Source organism: Caretta caretta, chromosome 26, assembly GCF_965140235.1.
Source record: "Caretta caretta isolate rCarCar2 chromosome 26, rCarCar1.hap1, whole genome shotgun sequence".
In the NCBI taxonomy this organism is placed as follows: Eukaryota; Metazoa; Chordata; order Testudines; family Cheloniidae; genus Caretta; species Caretta caretta.
Genome location: NC_134231.1, coordinates 14,926,742 through 14,946,416, shown reverse-complemented (window position 1 = coordinate 14,946,416; position 19,675 = coordinate 14,926,742). Strand labels below are relative to the sequence as shown.

General features: G+C 51.6%; 1 protein-coding gene across 1 annotated transcript in view; it reads left to right on the top strand.

The window, feature by feature from the left end:
* Window positions 1–19,675, top strand: part of LOC125626444 (uncharacterized) — a 46,240-nt gene that overhangs the window by 10,680 nt on the left and 15,885 nt on the right. The window contains exons 2-10 of the mRNA XM_048829427.2: window positions 3,642–3,806; window positions 4,864–4,912; window positions 5,473–5,622; window positions 6,135–6,207; window positions 7,013–7,207; window positions 7,910–7,991; window positions 8,237–8,353; window positions 9,721–12,300; window positions 18,895–19,025. Of these exons, the coding sequence (XP_048685384.1) occupies window positions 3,642–3,806; window positions 4,864–4,912; window positions 5,473–5,622; window positions 6,135–6,207; window positions 7,013–7,207; window positions 7,910–7,991; window positions 8,237–8,353; window positions 9,721–12,300; window positions 18,895–19,025 (3,542 nt within the window). The remainder of the gene's footprint in view (window positions 1–3,641; window positions 3,807–4,863; window positions 4,913–5,472; window positions 5,623–6,134; window positions 6,208–7,012; window positions 7,208–7,909; window positions 7,992–8,236; window positions 8,354–9,720; window positions 12,301–18,894; window positions 19,026–19,675) is intronic.

Genomic DNA, 19,675 nt, shown 5'->3' with positions numbered 1-19,675 from the left:
ATGTACATGGCAGAGGGGCATTGCTGGCACATGATGGCATATATCACATTGGTGGACACACCCCTGGAACCCCGACCTGGGATATTCTATCTACTACCCAAGATCCATAAACCTGGAAATCCTGGGCGCCCCATCATCTCAGGCATTGGCACCCTGACAGCAGGATTGTCTGGCTATGTAGACTCCCTCCTCAGGCCCTACGCTACCAGCACTCCCAGCTACCTTCGAGACACCACTGACTTCCTGAGGAAACTTCAATCCATCGGTGATCTTCCTGATAACACCATCCTGGCTACTATGGATGTAGAAGCCCTCTACACCAACATTCCACACAAAGATGGACTACAAGCCGTCAAGAACACTATCCCCGATAATGTCACGGCTAACCTGGTGGCTGAACTTTGTGACTTTGTCCTTACCCATAACTATTTCACATTTGGGGACAATGTATACCTTCAGATCAGCGGCACTGCTATGGGTACCCGCATGGCCCCACAGTATGCCAACATTTTTATGGCTGATTTAGAACAACGCTTCCTCAGCTCTCGTCCCCTAAAGCCCCTACTCTACTTGCGCTATATTGATGACATCTTCATCATCTGGACCCATGGAAAAGAATCCCTTGAGGAATTCCACCATGATTTCAACAATTTCCATCCCACCACCAACCTCAGCCTGGTCCAGGCCACACAAGAGATCCACTTCCTGGACACTACAGTGCTAATAAACAATGGCCACATAAACACCACCCTATACCGGAAACCTACTGACCGCTATTCCTACCTGCATGCCTCCAGCTTTCACCCTGACCACACCACACGATCCATCGTCTACAGCCAAGCTCTGCGATACAACCGCATTTGCTCCAACCCCTCAGACAGAGACAAACACCTACAAGATCTCTGTCAAGCTTTCTTACAACTACAATACCCACCTGCAGAAGTAAAGAAACAGATTGATAGAGCCAGAAGAGTTCCCAGAAGTTACCTACTACAGGACAGGCCTAACAAAGAAAATAACAGAACGCCACTAGCGGTCACCTTCAGCCCCCAACTAAAACCCCTCCAACGCATTATTAAGGATCTACAACCTATCCTAAAGGATGACCCAACACTCTCACAAGTCTTGGGAGACAGGCCAGTCCTTGCCTACAGACAGCCCCCCAACCTGAAACAAATACTCACCAACAACCACATACCACACAACAGAACCACTAACCCAGGAACTTATCCTTGCAACAAAGCCCGTTGCCAATTGTGCCCACATATCTATTCAGGGGACACCATCACAGGGCCTAATAACATCAGCCACACTATCAGAGGCTCGTTCACCTGCACATCCACCAATGTGATATATGCCATCATGTGCCAGCAATGCCCCTCTGCCATGTACATTGGTCAAACTGGACAGTCTCTACGTAAAAGAATAAATGGACACAAATCAGATGTCAAGAATTATAACATTCATAAACCAGTCGGAGAACACTTCAATCTCTCTGGTCACGCAATCACAGACATGAAGGTCGCTATCTTAAAACAAAAAAACTTCAAATCCAGACTCCAGCGAGAAACTGCTGAATTGGAATTCATTTGCAAATTGGATACTATTAATTTAGGCTTAAATAGAGACTGGGAGTGGCTAAGTCATTATGCAAGGTAGCCTGTTTCCTCTTGTTTTTTCCTACCCCCCCCCCCCAGATGTTCTGGTTTAACTTGGATTTAAACCTGGAGAGTGGTCAGTTTAGATGAGCTATTACCAGCAGGAGAGTGAGTTTGTGTGTGTATGGGGGTGGGGGGGATGTGAGAAAACCTTGATCTATGCAGGGAATAGCCCGACTTGATTATGTAAAGAGTTGTCACTTTGGATGGGCTAGCACCAGCAGGAGAGTGAATTTGTGTGGGGGGTGGAGGGTGAGAAAACCTGGATTTGTGCTGGAAATGGCCCACCTGTTGATCACTTTAGATAAGCTATTACCAGCAGGACAGTGGGGTGGGAGGAGGTATTGTTTCATGATTTCTGTGTGTATATAAAGTCTGCTGCAGTTTCCACGGTAAACATCTGATGAAGTGAGCTGTAGCTCACGAAAGCTCATGCTCAAATAAATTGGTTAGTCTCTAAGGTGCCACAAGTACTCCTTTTCTTTTTGCGAATACAGACTAACACGGCTGTTCCTCTGAAACCTGTCATTATGTTCTCAGTGTTATGATTCCACTCCCTTTACATATGATGCTGTCTTGTACGCTCCTATCGGCTCAGTAGTTTGCATATTCTTAAGAGCCAGGTGCAGCTTCTCGCCTGGCGTCTGGCCGCCCTGACGGAATGACGGACACGAGCCCTGGTAAATCTTTATCTTGTATAGTTTGTTCTCAGATTCTTTCCAGCTCCTGCCTTGATACTGGCGGATAACTGTGTCTCTCTGTCTCACATGCTTGTTCAGCGGCGGTAGTTTCCTGTTGCAGGGCTGTTCTGGATAAACAGTCAGCCGCGTCCGTCTCAGTGCTCTCTGGTGGGGGAGGGTCACAGGCTACTCAAACGGTTTTCCATCCCTGGATGCACTTGGGAACATTATTGCAAGACATGTGTTTTCAGTGTGGATGTGTCTTTGTTCCACTGGTGACAGTGACCTGTATCCAAAAACTACGAGCAGTCCCTTTGGTAGGAGGGATGCCCCAAACCTGTCTCGCTGGCCTTACGTTGCATGGCTGCCTCTTCATATTTCAGGATGGGAGAGCGGGTCATCAGCTCCTTGGGATGTGTGATCAAGCAATTCCTGAACGTCCCTAGACATGAGCATGTCCTCATGCTGTCCTGGCCCCCCCTGGGAAGCTATCTATCCCAGCACTGAGCCGCAGCAAGAGAGTTGTTCGCTAAGCTACAGTGGCATGAGAGGGTGGCACCGATGGGGCTGAGCGTAGGATGTGACCTGCAGGAGCTTTCTTATGGGTGAGGATGCGCAAGAAGGAAGAGCCCAGCTTGACTCTCAGATCCTGGACTGCATTTGCAGGGGCAGCTGTTAGGGAAAATGGCTTTTTACTGGTAAACTGAGCAGATTTCATCTGGAGACACCATATATATGGAGCCTGCTGGGATTCCTCTTTGAACCTTCAACAATCGCCTCCTCCTCCAGTGAGGAGTTGTGTGGCTGCTTACAGAGCCTTAGCTGTCACTCAGCTCCCTGGAGGAGGGAGCCAGATTCGCTTACAGGAGCTGGGAATCCAGGGCTCACAGCTCAGAGGGGAAGAAATTGACCCTGTAGCTTTTACAGCTTGACAGATACTTTGCACACCGTGTGTGTGCCTTTGAGAGAGTTGCCTTAGCAATCCAGTTGCTCTGTGTGAGAGTTTGGGTTTGCCCTGTGGCCTGTTTGCTAGATTTCCCCGCTCCCTATGGTTGTGCTGTACACTACTTGGCTGCCAGCCTCCACTCCAGAAGTGGCTGCATTTCAGTGACACTGCGAGTATAACATTTGGAAAGTGCTTTGAGATCCTCATATGAAAAGTGCTAAGTAATGTGAACTGAGGGTGCTGGGGAGACTTTCCAGTGCTGACCCTCAGCTTCTGGCTGTTCCCAAGGTGGCTGGGCAGGGCTTTGGGTTGATTCCTACCTGCATTGCTTTGTACATGTTCAATCTGTCTCAACAGGCACAAAACAAGGTGACAGGGGTTCTGGCTGCTGCGAAGGTGATTGACACGCAGAGTGAGGAGGAGCTGGAAGATTACGTGGTGGAGATAGACATCCTTGCCTGGTGCGATCACCCAAACATTGTCAAGCTGCTGGACGCACTGTACTGGGACAGCAGGCTGTGGGTGAGCTGTGGGGGCAGGTGGGCTGGCCTAATCTCCCAGTGTGGGTGATCTCAGAGCCAGGCGTTCCCTGGTGAGCCTTAGGACGAAAGCTAGAGGGGGAGGCAGACCCCACAAAGGTAACCCCAGGGCATGTGATTTAACCGGAGCCTTAACACAAAATAGATTTTTTTTAAAATTGGTCAGTTTAAAAAATAATCAGGTGACTGCCCCTTGGGCTTGAGCCGGGTGCCACCATTCCGAGCCCTGCAGGATGGGTCCCATTAGCATGAGAAACCGATGCCACGAATCAGGGATATTTTCGGTGTGATCTTGGTTATTTACCTAACACACGCCCGGAGCCTGGTTCCCTGAATACAGTGGGAACGAACAGCAGCATGCAGCTCCATTGCTCAGGAATCCCCCAGCCTGCCCCTCCCACAGTCTCTGTGCCCAAGAAGCTCCATCGCTCTGCTTCCTCTCAGGGTCACACCCATAACTCCTCCCACGCACACGCCGGCTGCACCCAGTCTCCTGCTAGCCCCTGCGTTTGCAATCGTTCTGATTGGGCTGGAAACTTCCCGCAGGAACCCAACATTGTCCAGCCGAAATGTTTCAGAGAAAGACTTTTCGTTCAAAATTGCTTATGGGGAAAATGGTGGTTTTGCCCCCAGCTGAGTAGCAGTTCAGAGGCCGCAGTGAATATTTCTACCAGCCAGCCTCTAAGAAGGGTGGGTGCAGGAACAGGTGAGTGTGTGTGTGGGCGGGGGGAATCAGTCTTTTGGAGATGTAGGAGGGAAGTCGAGGGAAGCTTGGCCTTTGCCCCAACGTCAATGTCACAGCAGTGCAGTCAGAGCCGAGCAGCGACGGGGAATGGTTGAGGCAGGGTTTGAGAATGAGGCTGTGACGGTGATGAAGGAGGGACGAGCAGGTGGGTGAAGCTCTCTGGGTGGGAAGACCAGGGACTCCCCCTCGGTGGAGTATACAAGCCAGAGCCCCCTGCTGACACTGCCCAGCCCCACCCCTGGCATGCTGAGACTGGAAGCTGGGCCATGAATGTGGCTCTCTGCTCTCTCCTCAGATCCTGATTGAGTTTTGCCCAGGAGGAGCAGTGGATGCAGCAATCCTGGGTAAGTAGGGGGGCGACCATATTTCCCTGTGCTGAATATGGGACACCTGGTAAAATTATTCGTATGCAAGCGAGTTCAACGGCAACCAGTCAGAACTATGCAGGACAAACGTACAAATTAACATCGGGTTGTCTGAGCCCTCGTTAAAAAGAAATACTGCGTAGATGGATTCTTTTTCTTTACCTTCTTATCTTTAAGGCTTTAGGGGTCACACGGGGCGGGATGACAGCCCCCCATCCCCACGAGTTGTGATGTGTCTCAGTCCCTCTTCCCCCCTTTCCCTCCCTCCCCTCCGGCTGTGTCTGGCTGGCTATTGAGAGCACAGGCTCTTCGGGACAGGGCCCAGCTTTGGCTCTATGGCTGTGCAATGCCCGTAGAACGGGGCCCTGAGCCCAGCTGAAGTCCCCATCCCTGGCAAGGTGCTGCCTTCGTGCCCGTACTAATTGGGCCAGCTGTAACCCCTGACCTGAACCCGTCTCTGTGTCTCCTGTCGTGCCCCATGCCCAGGGTGCTGTGGGCTTTAGGTACCACACTAACTCCCCAGGGGTGTCTGATTTCAGAGCTGGAGAAGGGTCTGACGGAGGAGCAGATCCAAGTGGCCTGTAAGCAGATCCTGCTGGCCCTGCAATATCTCCACAGCTGCAAGATCATCCATCGGGATCTGAAGGCTGGGAATGTCTTGCTGACCTTGGAAGGAGATGTCAAGCTGGGTGAGGCTCTGGGGAAGAGACGCGGGCGGGCTGAGCATGGGGTGTGTCATGGGTTCGGTAGCAGTCCAGTAGCAACCCAGGATCCTGCTCCCGGAGGCAGAGAATTAAATTGGTTAGTCTCTAAGGTGCCACAAGGCCTCCTTTTCTTTTTGCGGATGCAGACTAACACGGCTGCTACTCTGAAACTAGAAGAAGTTAAGAGCCTTCGGGTTCTACTGTATGATGCATTCCAGTGAATTATCAGCAGGCGATATAGGACGCTGCCGGCCAGGTGCACCGTATTCCCAGAGCAGCTGTAGCAGGGGTGTGTGCGAGCGTGGGGGGGTCACACCCTTGCTGGGCCGCATGCTTGGCTGACGTAACTCCACCGGCAGCCGTGAAGTGACTGAAGTCAGCAGAGTCGTGCCATGCTCCTGGGTCATGGAGTTACGCCCACAGAGAGTTCGGCCCTGGAGACAGTAAAACCTCCCACTCATAGTCATCGATTGTCTTCTCTTCTCTTTATGACGTAGCTGACTTTGGAGTCTCTGCCAAAAACTCCCAAACCCTGCAGCGACGGACATCCTTCCTTGGGACACCATATTGGTATGCGCCGGCACTGCCTGGGAACAGCAGGGCATTGTGGGTAATGGACTTGGGAACAAAGTTGTTTGCTACTGGCCTTTGTCGCCTGTGGACACGGTGGCAGATCAGAAATGCTCTGTAGTGTCCCTCCAGTGGTAGGCTGAGCTCCAGGGCATTGAAAGAGGGGACACTGGAACCAATCTTTTCCATTGACATCATTTCAGCAGAAAGTGGCTTTTTGTTGAAAAGGAAAATGTAGCAGAAAAAAAGGTTTTGGATGGAAAATCAGCAGCTGAAAACATTTTGGTAAAAATTGTTGGCTTTTGGTAAAAACTTGCTGGTTAATTTTGAAAACCGCTCTTTTTTTAAAACTGAAAATGGTTTTCAAAAAAATTTTTTTTCTGTTTCTGAGTCTGGCTTTTCCTTGGAAATGTGAAAAGTTTCACGGGCAATTTTGACAAAACAGAAAGAACGATTTTTTCCCCATAATAAAGTCTTGGCCTTTTGACCAGCTCTGGCAGGTGCAGGATGTGATGAAATCCAGCTGCCCGAAGAGACTGGGATGGCAGATGCCCCTGTCTGCACTCTCCTCACTTTAGGAGACCCCTGGCACCCACTCATGGCACAGGTACTGTCCCCCAGCTGAGCAGGGCTGGGTGGGACTCCATGCAGAAGACATCCTCATTTTTGTGCCACTTCCAAGACAGTCTGACAGTCTCATTATTTGCTGCTCTAATGGGGCTGGTGACAGCAAATGCTCAGGGAGATGCTGATGGGGAAGCCCATCGGTAGGTCATTGTGAGCTCATCTCTCTCTCTGGGCGCAGGATGGCTCCAGAAGTGGTGCAGTGTGAGACCTCGAAGGAGAACCCCTATAACTACAAGGCTGACATCTGGTCCCTGGGGATCACCCTGATCGAGATGGCCGAGATGGAGCCCCCCTTCCACGAGCTGAACCCCATGAGGGTGCTGCTGAAAATCTCCAAGTCCCAGCCACCCACCTTGCGCTGTCCCAAGCGATGGTGAGTCCATTGACCAGGGAACCCCAACACACGTAGTGCTGAGAACCCACCGCCATGGTCATGGCAGTGATTTGCAAGGGTGCCCACCTCCAGCAATTCCCAAACTGCACAGGCATGCAGCACCTCTGGGGGTGGGCACCAGCATGCAAGTGGGAGGAAGGGAAAGGTTGGCCACCAATACGGGAGTGAACCCTGACTCTTACTAAAACCACCTGGAGGCTTTTGCTGTCCATGCACAGCAGACAGGGCTCCGTTTACAAGAGGATCTGGCTGTCCGCCTGGGAAGGACAAAGGGCTGAGCCCCCCGTCTGGAGCTTTGAACCCATAGCTCCAGGGAACAGAGGTATTGCAAACCACAGCCTGGGGCTTGTTACAGCATTGCTGCTGCTCCACAGCGCAAGCCGGCAATGGGGGGTTACCATCATCCCATGGTATAGGTGGGGGACGGAGCCAAAACAATTGCAAGGGATGTGGCCAAGGTCCCACAGTGAATCAGTGGCGGAGCTGGGGCTAGACCCTAGGAGTTCCAGCTTCCGGGCCACCTCTTAGCCACAGTCTGGGCCTTCTTCCCATCACCTGCCTAGGCTTAAAGGGGGGTCCTGGGCCGGGCTGCCCCGGGGAGCACAGAGCTAGAAGCAGAGCTCAGGGGCTGAGCAGCACGGAGGAGTTTTCGCCTCTTCAATCCATTGCTGTGTCCTGCAGGTCTGAGGAGTTTAAAGACTTTCTGAGAAAAGCGCTGGAGAGGAATCCTGAGGTCCGGTGGTCAGCCAGCCAGCTCCTGCAGGTGAGACATGCCCCCTTGGCCGCGTCCTCCCTCACAGGGCAGGGACAGGGACTGGGGGGCAGGCGAGGGGACTTTCCCTTGCTACCTTGTGCCCCAGAACCCCTCGCTTCCCTCAGCAGTGAAACTCAAGGTTCCCACCGGCACGTGCGGTGCTCCCACCAAGAGGTGCCCTGGCCCCCCAGCCCGGCACACAGAGACTGTCTCTGTGGAGAGCTGCACCTGACGGGTCCCTTGCTTCCCCTCAGCACCCCTTCGTGGCAGAGGTGTCGGAGAAGCGGCCCCTGCGGGAGCTGATCGCGGAGGCCAGGGCAGAGGTGATGGAAGAGGTGGAAGAGGAGGAGGAGGAAGGACATGTCTCATCAGTAAGCAGCAACCGAAGCTCATTGTCATTTCCTAGAGGCCAGGCTGGCTCCCCCCAGGGGGGCCGCGCAGGAAGGGGAACATCAGCGATCATGTGGCCTGGGGCACGAGGCCGCCTGCCCCTCAAACAAGCCCGGCTGGGCCTGGCGTCACATGGGAATGGGGGCAATAGCGGGGGCGGGGCCAGGCTGGGGCCGGGCATGCTGCGTGGGGGGGGAGAGTGAGTGGGACCGGGCGTGCATAGGGGGGAGAGTGGGTGGGACCGGGCGTGCTGGGGAGAAGAGTGGGCAGGACCGGGTGTACTGCAGGGGGGTGACAGCAGGCGGGGCTGGGCATGCTGGGGGGAGGAAATGGGCAAGGCTGCGGGGGAGCGATAGTGGGCATGCTGGGGGGGGGACGTGGGCAGGACCAGATGTGCTGTGGGGGGGGGGGGCGATAGTGGGCAGGGCTGGGCATGCTGGGGGGGGAGTGGGCAGGGCCGGGCATGCTGGGGGAGGGACGTGGGTGGGACCAGACCTGCTGCAGGAGGAGGAGCGAGGAAGAGGATGGGGGTGATAGCGGGTGGGTACGTTGCTGAGCAGGGAGATCCCTGAGTGAGCTGGCGCCAGCCAGGCTGTACTGGGAGAGCAGTGGGGGGTAGTGGCTGGGGCATTAGCCTGGGAATCAGGCCTCTGGGGGCCTAAGCTTAGCTCTGCCCAGGACCTGCTAGGTGACCTTGGGCAGATCCCTTCCCTGCTACCTGGCGTCTGTTTCCCTATCCACCCTTCATGTGCCTTGTGCAGTGACTGTCACTCTCTGGGGAGGGGCAACAGAGCTGGGTGTCTGCACGAGGGAATGGACCACGGCCTAAGCCAGCCTTCCCCTCTGCTTCCCCAGCCATCCAGGGGTTTCTCACCCACTTGCTATGGTGATTCATACTCAGTGGCACTGGAAAAGGGGGGGCCCTGGCCCTCCCACTTTTCACCAGCGAGCAACGGGGAGAGGGGGCAGAGTAGAGCGAGCCGGGGTGTGGTTTTGGGGGGTAGGGGGGGTGCAAGGGCGCGGGGGGGTTGGGCCTCAGCGCTCCCTGTGCTTGGCTGTCACCTGCCTCAGCAGGAGGGAACCTTCCATGGGCCGCGCTGTATGGACGGTCCTCAGGCGTCTCCTGCCTCCCTGCCCGGCCCTTCGGGATCAGGTGACGCTCTGAGCCAGGTCCTTAGGTGGCGCAAGCTGGAACAGTTCCATTGATTTCATTGGCACCAGCTGAGCATCTGCCCCCACGGCTCCTCCGGGTTAGATAGGGGGGTTTCATGAGGTCGCGGTTTAGATTTGGGTGTTTGACAAGAAGCTGCAGCTATCTCTAACCTTTCTCTTCCTCTTGATCCAACAGCCACACCATGACCACAAAGGCTCCTTCCACCAGGCCTCCAGCAGCAGCCACCACGAGCAGGAGACGCCATCCCAGCACAGTCAGAACCTGGATGGGAGGGAAGTGCAATCCCTCCCCACGGCAGGAGCTGGCAGGGAGATGGACATGATGGCTCAGCGAGCCAGCCACTCCGCTCCACCAGCAGAGGAGAGCAAACAGGAAGAGCAAACGGGGTCTCCTAAGAATCAGACGGGGAGCCCTCTCCCTGCTGGCCAGCCTGAGTTCCAAGAACCTGGGGTCAACACCAGTACCCAGGGGGACTCAGTCCCCTATGGTCCCCAGATGAGGACAAAAAAAGCTTCTGATTTCCTGAAACACATGAGGCGAAAGTCCGCGCCCATGTTTGCAGCTTCCCGGGAGCTGCGCGGCTCCATGAGGCTCCCCTCCCGAAAGCCCTCTGACGTCCTGAAGCTGATGAGACGCAGGTCGTTCTTTGGTGGGTTGAAGTCACAAGAAAATGCCAGCGAACCAGGTGGGATCAATGGAGAGCCAGTGGTGCATACAGCCAGCGGGAAAGCTCAGGGCAAGGAGCAGCTGCCTTCATGTCCTGAGCCTCAGCCATGTGTGGGACTGCCAGACACTCTGGAGGAGACAGCGCCAGATCCCTTCCGAGCAGCAGCATGCAAACCAGAAGCAGAGAAGGACTTTAAAGGGGACCATGAAAAGGAGACCAGCCCTCTAGAGAGCCAAGCCCAAGCAAGAGAACTTTGTACTGGGTTAAATCATTTAGCACCATCTAAAGATCCAACTGAAGGGCAAGAGGTGGAAACAGAAGAAGCAGAAACTGCTGATGATCAGGCCAACTCTGTACTGGAAGAAACTCAGGCAGGTTTTAAACTCCCCGACTCAAACATAACAGACAGAGTTCCCTCCACAGAAGCAGAAAGTCAACAGGCAGCTGTAGGCCTGGAGGACAGGACCCAGACATGCCCCACTTTGCTCTCAGTGAGTAACATGGAAAACCTGTCAAATAGCGATTCTTCCAGTAATTTATTGGCTCTGCAGGAACATACAGGAGCAACTAAGTGGGACTTGTCTGAAGGCTCAGCTGCGATGGGAGAAGGACAGACCGTGGATGAGAATCCTCCCCCCAGTTCCAGGAAATGGAGGATTCCGGTTGAAAGGACAGAGGAAATACGAAGTCTAGCCAAGAAACATTACCTGGATTGTGCGTCTGTGAGCAGCCCTCTTGCAAACCTGGGCGTGAGCGAGGGCACACGACTAATAGCAGCTCTAGACCTTTGTCAGACTGGTACTAAAGTTCTGAGCATCAAAGAATCCTGGAGACAGCTCCAGCCCAAAGGTGCTGGAGTGTGTATAGATAAGGAAGCGACAGGGGTTAGATTACAGACTGAAAATTTCTCAAATGCAGCAGAAGCACAAGAAGGTGGAAGCCCAGAGACGTCTGGAGAGGTAGCAGAGCAAACACACTGGGAAACTGAGCATGAAAGACTCCTCAAGAAATTAGAGCAGAGTGGTGAGAATTGGCAACAGGCAGAAACCGTCTCAGTAAAGAATGAAGCAGATGGAGACATGGAGAACGCAGATGAACACACGGAGGTGGGATCAGCAACCCTAGAAGAGCCGTGTTGTATGGGAGAGATTCCAGTGACTGAGAATGGAGAGAAAAATACAGCAGCCGCTCGTTCTGCTCAGGAAACAGTGGTTCCAGCCAAAGCAGAAACAGGGAAGAATGAGGAAGAAACTATAGACAACAATATAAGGGGCCATTTAAATGAAGAAGATCAACATTGGGGGGTGGACACCTCCCCCATGGAGATCATGGGGCCAGCACATGAGGAGGCAGAAGGAGATACTGTAAACAAGGTTGTAGAGGAGCATTTAAAGGGAGACCAACATGCAGTGCTGGACACATCCAGCCAGGAGATACTGGTGCCAGAAAGAAAGGAAGCCCAGGAAGGCACTAGAGAAAATATAACACTGGGTCATTTAAATTTAGAGGATCAAAACTCAGTGGCGGATACCTCCCCCAAGGAGGGCCTCGTGCCAGATAAAGCACACACAGGGGAGAAAGTGGAAGACAGTGCAGACAGTCCTAGGGGTGGCCCGTTAAATGCTGTTGAGGACAAAGACCGTAAAGCTAGGGGAGATGGAAATGGTAGAGAAACAGCAAAGGAAGAGAGACATCCACCCGGAGAAGGTCTGGCAGAGGCTGCTCCGGATCCAGAAGGGGCCTCGGGGGATGGAGCTGGAAGAGAAGAGAGAAGTGCCCCCCTGGGGAACGGAGCAGGGCTGGAAGCCCAGGGGGCATCTATTGGGCACCCAAAGGTAAGGAAAATCGTGAGCTTTGCTGAGGCATCCCTGGGCTGCCCCGCCTCTCTGAAACAGACAGCTAATGGAGGAGCAATGAGAGATGGAAAAGATCCCAGTGGTGAGGGAGATTCAACCTTAAACGATGGTTTAATGCACGACCAAGAAGAAGAGATGCTGACGTCACCGGGCAATACAGAGTCTGACATGCACCGCCACCGTCCTTCTGCAAGGCTGCAGACCCCGCGCTGCACGCAAGACGTCACACAGGTAGGCTGGCATGACACGTGAGACTAGAATGCTTTGAATGGGGGCGGGATGCCAGGGTCTGGGGCATGGGGCCTTTTGTCTCTAGGGCTGTCTCTGGGCCTAGCTGGGAGGCTATTGTGGGCTGACTTGAGGTTCTTAGTCCTGTGGCCATACCCAAAAACCCCTCCTACTCCCCTGGCCCCACACAGACTGGCTCCCTGGAATGGAGAAGGACTGAGCTGACTGAATCCTGAGGGAGGTCCCTTTAGATCAGGCCTGAGGCACAGCCATGGGGAAAGGGGAAGATACTTTTTCTGCCAGGCCTACAAACAGGACTTCATCTTCCCCGGGCTCTCCCCCTGGCAACTCTGAGGAGCACCAACTCCATTTTGAGCCCCGAGGCTGTATAAAATCCATGCTTTGTGGATGGGCTGTGGCAGGCAGGCAGTGCAGAATGGTCCAGGAGCACAGTGCTGTCTGGTTTGTCTCACAGCACATCCATGGTTAACTGCTGCTTTGTCTGGAGGATGTAACAAACCAGAGAAACCACAGACTGTTTCAAGCAGAAACAGATTAAACTGTTAGCACCGAATCCTAATGCCCTTTTCCTCTGTCTGTGCTCAGCGGGACAGATCCTCAATGTTTGTAGTGCGACAAAGGGCCCAGGACAATTTACACCAGCGGAGGATCTGTTCCAGTATCTGTGGCTGGCTTCACTGGGCGCTTTGCCTGAGCAAGGGCTGAGCATGGACTTGGGGAATTAGCCCAGTGACCTCAGTGAGAGTTGGCATGTGACCCTCCAGATTTGATCCATAAGAAAATGACAATTATGCAAATACACCAGACCCTCGCTAGAACGCGGGGTTTGGGATCCATGTGCGGTACCGCGTTAACGCGGGGACCCCGTTAAAATGAATTCCAATTAAAGTCATTAAATTTGGGATTCATGGCCGCGACCACGTTATATGCGAATTCGCGCTATATAGACGCGTGTTCTAGCGAGGGTCCGGTGTACATTATCCAGGGAACTGGCATGTTGGGGTCTCTGGTGCCAGGCTCTGCACTGGTGGTTTGTCACGGTAGCTGCTAATCGACAGCTCTTCCTCACCCAGTGCCGGCTGTGAGGAACAAGACCCGCTCAGAGCAGGATAGCCTCACTAAGGTTTGGTCCGGGTTCCCTTTCCCTGTGCCAGCAAAGTGTATGTCAGTTCCCATTCCCTGTGCCAGGAGATGTCAATTCCGCCCTTTCTGCACAGAGGTCCTGCTCTGATGCCCATTTTCTAGGCTCTTCCGAAAATTGTCAGCAACGGCCACACACATGCCGATTGCTCTGTTTGCCAACCAGACGCTTTAACTGATCGCCCCGCTACAATTCGTTGCGTGAGCCCAGCTCCTTGCTTTCATGCTTGGTCCTATTCAGAGTGACCCAGAGCTGGGCAAACCTTCCAGAGGGCCAAACCCTGACATCCTGACAGAGCAGGAGGAGGACCGGAGGCTATCACAGCTACAGAGGCAGGAAGCAGTAGTAGTGACCCAAGAAATGGAAGAGACAATGAAGATGACTGGATAGGGAAGTTGCGGGATGTACATTATCCTGGAGCAGGTACCTGAAAAGAGCTTTGTTTGTGTGGGGTGCTGCTGACAGATGTGATGGAAGAGAGGGTCCAAGGTCTGGAGATGCAGGTAGAAACTGTGGTTGAATTTCAAAGGGGATTTGCATGGATGAAGAAGGGAAGGCAAGAGGAGGCTGAAGGGAAAACTCTAAGACTTGGAGATGCAAGCTGGACTGGAGAACTGTGAGGGTAAAAGGGGCCAGTGGAAGCATGTGATTATGAGAACAAGCCAAGGAAACAACTGGTGAGTGAAGGAGAAATAGAGCTGAGGAAAAGGTTTGTGGAGTTGGAAAGTGAAGGGGCATGGCAGAGAAGGCGAGAGGGCCAGGAAGAAGAGAAGAGCAGCTAGTCACTTACAAGAAGAGGGGAAAAGTCAATGGAGATAGCTGGATTTCGGAGCCCCAGGAGCACAGATGATGATTCGCAGAAGATTGCAAGTGAGAACAAAGGACAAAAGGCAGGCTGAAAGAACAGAAAGCTGGAGAATGGCACCAACACCAGGAAGAGGAAGGTCTATTAGATTGGGGACTCCCTACCAAGAAGAACAGACAGGCATGTCACCAGAGTTGATCCAGAGAACAGAAGGTTGTGCTGTCTGCCCGGAGCTAAGATACGGGATGTGGACCTGTGGCCAAAGAGGCTCCTAATGTGAACAGGAAAGAATCCACTGACTGTCCTTCATGTGGGAACAAATGACACAGACACTTAAGGAAATGGAGGCTTAGGTGATCTTCAGTGGGATTGTACCTGCCCCAGAAGAGGAGAGTGAAGGTGAGACAAGATGATGATGATCAACAGATGCTCAGGCATCTGGAGGGCTTTGGGATGTTCAACCGCTGGGAGGCATTCACTGACAGAGGACTGTTCTCCTGGAACGGGCTCCACCTGAGTAGGGATGAAGATAGACTTCTGGGATGGAGGTTGACACAACTGATTAAAAGAGCTTTAAACTAGGAATTTGGGGGAGATGGTTGGGAGATGCTCATGTAATCTCAACACCTGATCCAAATATGGAGCGGGAGGAAAATCAAGTAACAGAGGATACAGCAATGGAGAAAGGAAGGGCAAAGGGCAAGAGAGTGGACATCAAGAGGAAAGACAGCGCTGATTCCAATGGCACTAAATCAGGTGGGCAATATCGGCGATGATCCGGTGAGGAATTTGGGCAAAGCTGAGAAGAAACAACGAAGATAACTGTACACCCGTGCAAGGAGCCTGGGTAACAAAATGGAGGAAGTAGAGCTACTGGTCGAGGAAGGTGAAACCAGACGTGAGAGGGATTATTATCCCTCTATTGTTTCTATAGAAACATGGTGGGATAGTTGTCATGGCTGGAGCACATGGTTTGAAGGGTATGTGCTATTCAGGAAAGACAGAAATAAAGATAGAGGGCTGCAGTAGCATTGTATATTAATGACAAGGTAGATTGTAAAGAAATTAGAAGTGATGAAATGGATAAAACAGAATCTATTTAGGTAAAAACACTTTGGGGAAGAAAGGTACCAGAGGCTCCACTGGGATAATGCTTGGGGTGTGAAACAGACTCCCAGGATCTGATCTGGATAGGGATAGAAATCTCTTTTATTTTTCATGAAATACTGGGAATTGTGTGGTTATGGGAGACTTTAACTTCCCAGATATAGATTCGAGGAGAAGTGCTACTAATAACCAGAGGGTCTAGGTTTTCCTGGATGTGACAGCTGACAGATTCTTCACCCAATAATCACTGAACCTACAAGAGGTGAGGCCATTTTAGATTTGATATGGGTGAGTAGAGAGGAGCTCATATTGGAAAAACCTGGCAAGCCCACCCACTGCTAAAGGTCCCTTCCCCAGCCTAACGGGTGGGACCACTGGACACAGGGACCAACTGATTGCGGGGGACAACTAATGAAAAACAGGGATCAGAGTGAAGGTCAGAGGTTCAAAACGAGGATACCGGATGGGGACACCGAGCAGAAAACCCCGGACAGCGCCCACTGCTCCTCTAAGCTGTTGAGGGAGCCAGCAGATGCTGCCCAGTGGAACTCTGCCCGGATGCGTGAAACTAGGGAGGAACGGAAATAGGCCCCGCAGTCGCAGAGCACCCCCTCGTCCTACATCCTGGTATTGTAGATGGAGACTTTGGCCAGAGCCAGGAGGAGGTTGGCAAGGAGGTCTCACGACTTCGTGGGGCCAGAGAGGAGCTGGTTGTAGGGGACAACCTTGGTTGGAGTGATCACGAGCTAATTCAGTTTAAACTAAATGGAAGGATAAACACACATCGATCTGCAACTAGGGGCCTTGATTTCCAAAGGGCAAATCTGAAAACACGAAGGGAATTAGTTAGAGAAGCAGGCTGGACTGAAAAACTCAAGGATCTGAATATGGAGGAGACTTGGAATTACTTTAAATCAAAGTTGCAGAAGCTCTCTGAAGCCTGCATCCCAAGCAAGTGGAAACAATTCATAGTGAAGGGTTACAGACCAAGCTGGCTGAACAAGCATCTCAAACAGGTGATTAAGAGAATGCAGAAAACCTATAAGGAATGGAAGAAGGGATGGATCAGCAAGGAAAGCTACCACTCGGAGGTTCGAAAGTGTAGGGATAAAGTGAGAACTGCCAAGAGCCAAGCAGAGTTGGACCTAGCAAAGGGAATTAAAACCAATAGTGAAAGATTCTATAGCTGTATAAATAAAAAGAAACAAGGAAAGAAGAAGTGGCACCTCTAAACACTGAGGATGGGGCGGAGATTAAAGATAATCTAGGCCGGGCCCAACACCTACACAAATACTTTGCCTCAGTTTTCAATTAGGATAATGAAGATTTTAGGGGTAGTGGCAGGTAGCTAATGGAAATGAGGATATGGAAGTAGAAATTACCGCATGCAAGGTGGAAGTCAAACTCAAACATCTTAACAGGATCAAATCAGGGGTCCCAGATAATCTCCATCGAAGAATGTTAAAGGAACCAGCACATGAAATTGCAAGCCCAATAGCAAGGATTTTTAATGAATCTGTAAACTCGGGAGGTCATACCCTATGACTGGAGAATTGCCAATATAGTGCCTATTTTTAAGAAAGGGGGGAAAAGTATTCCAGGAAACTATAAGCCTGTTAGTTTGACCTCAGTTGTATGCAAGGTCTTAGAACAAATTTGAAAGAGAAAGAAAGTAGGTAAGGACATACTGGTAAATGGTAATTGGGATAAAATACAACATGGTTTTACAAAAGGTAGAGTGTGCCAGACCCACCCGATCTCCTTCTTTGAGATGGTAACTGATTTTTTAGCCAAACGAAAGGCAGTGGATCTAATCTGACTGGATTTCAGTGTGGCATGTGATACAGTTCCACATGGGAAATTATTAGTTAAATTGGAGAAGATGAGGATTAATACAAGAGTTGAAAGGTGGGTAAGGAACTGCTTAAAGGGGAGACTACAGTGGATCATACTGAATGGTGAACTGTCAGGCTTGAGGGAGGTTCCTCAGGGATTGGTCTTGGGACCAATCTTATTTAACATTTTCATTCATGAATTTAGCTCAAAAAGTGGGAGTGTGCTAATAAAATTTGCAGATGACACAAAGTTGGGAGGTATTGCCAATCCAGAGGAGGACCAGAATATCATACAAGAAGATCTGGATGACCTAGAAAACTGACGTAATAGAAATGGGATGAAATTTAATAGTGCACAGTGAAAGGTCATGCACTTAGGGACTAACAACAAGAATTTTTGCTATAAACTGGGTATCAGTTAGAAGTGACAGAGGAGAAAGACCTGGGTCTACTGGTCGATCGCAGGATGACTATGAGTTGCCAATGTGATGTAGTCATGAGAGACTAATTCAGTCCTAGGTTGCATCAGGCGAGGTATTTCCTGTAGAGACAGGGAAGTGTTAGTACCATTATACAAGGCCTTGGTGAAGCCTCATCTGGGTGCAGTTCTGCTCTCTCATGTTTAAGAAAGATGAATTCAAACTGGAACGGGTGCAGAGAAAGGCGACTAGGATGATCTGAGGAATGGAAAACCTACCTTATGAGAGGGGACTCAAAGAGCTTGGTTTGTTTAGCCTAACCAAAAGAAGGCTGAAGGAGATATAATTGCTCTCTATAAATACATCAGAGGGATAAATACCAGTGCAGGAGAGGTGTTATTTAAGTTAAGGGCCAATGTTGGCACAAGAGCAAATGGCTATAAACTGGCCATCAACAAGTTTAGGCTTGAAATTAGATGAAGGTTTCTAACCATCAGAGGAGTGAAGTTCTGGAACAGTCTCCCAAGGGGAGCAGTGGAGGCAAAAACCCTAACTGGCTTCGAGACTGAGTTTGATAAGCGTATGGAGGGGATGGGATGGTATTACTGCCTACAATGGCATGTAGCCGATCTGCAACTGCTCGCAGAAAATATCTCCAAAGGCTGGAGATGGGACACTAGACCTTTTCCAGGTATCTGCTGGGTGAGTCTTGCCCACATGTTCAGGGTCTAACTGGTTACCATATTTGGGGTCAGAAAGGAATTTTCCTTCAAGTCAGATTGGCAAAGACCCTGGAGTTTTTTCGCCTTCCTCTGAAGCGTGGAGCGTGGGTCACTTGCAGGTTTAAACTAGTGTAAATGGTGGATTCTCTGTACCTTGAAGCCTGTAAAGCGTGATTTGAGGACCTCAGTAACTCAGCCAGAGGGGAGGGGTCTATTACAGGAATGGGTGGGTGAGGTTCTGTGGCCTGTGATGTACAGGAGGTCAGACTAGATGATCACGATGGCCCCTTCTGGCCTTAAAGTCTATGAGTTTTTATTTTACTCAGTCCTTGCTCAGGCTGTGACTTGGCTTCGCTGGGAGTTCCCCTGAGTAAGAACAGAGCATGTGCCTGTGTTAATTCTCCCTGGGCTGAAAGAAACATAAGCAAGTGGAATTATGTGGTGGAGGTTCAAACTGCCTCCATATCAGCTGTTTTGTTGGGTTTAGCTCTTTGAATGAGAGGATTCTAGGCTTGTTGTGAGCATAACCCCCTGCCTGTGGTCTCAGGAGGCTGTCTCCCTAAGAAGAACAGTGAGGAAAACCAGGAAGTTTGTTGTGGATGGGAAGGAGGTCAGCGTGACAACCTCAAAGACCATCGGTGAGGTGGATACAAAGGGCGAGAAGATGCGCTCAGCTCGGTAAGGGGCACTTGGCTGACTGGGAGGGGATATAGCCGAAGGATTACAGCGGGGGCTCTCAGGGTGGGGGCTGAGAGCATCCTGCCCTTCCCATATTGTTAAATAGGAGATGGGAAGGGCAAGTCATGATGCAGAAAAGGGAACATCACCTGGGCAGGGTGAGAAGCACGGGACTTAGAGCATGAGAGGGGAGGGTGAGATTCTGCTCCCAACTCTGCCACTGACTGACTGAGCAAGTGATCTTCTGTTTTCATAGAATATCAGGGTTGGAAGGGACCTCAGGAAGTCATCTTGTCCAACCCCCTGCTCAAAGCAGGACCAATCCCCAATTTTTGCCCCAGATCCCTAAATGGCCCCCTCAAGGATTGAGCTCACAACCCTGGGTTTAAGCAAGCCAATGCTCAAACCATTGAGCTGTCCCTCCCACTAATGCACCCCCATCTGGCAACAGCGTGTGCTGGGGTGTGGTCTCAGAGGGACGTTTGCAGACAGCGCAGAGTCTGGGAGGGACGTCTGCAGACAGCGCGCGGTGGGTCTGGGAGGGACGTCTGCAGACAGCATGCTGGAGTTTGGGAGGGACGTCTCTGTACAAATGTTGGACATTGTTTGTTGTTATGGGCAGTAGCTCATCATAAGTAAAGGATAGTGTG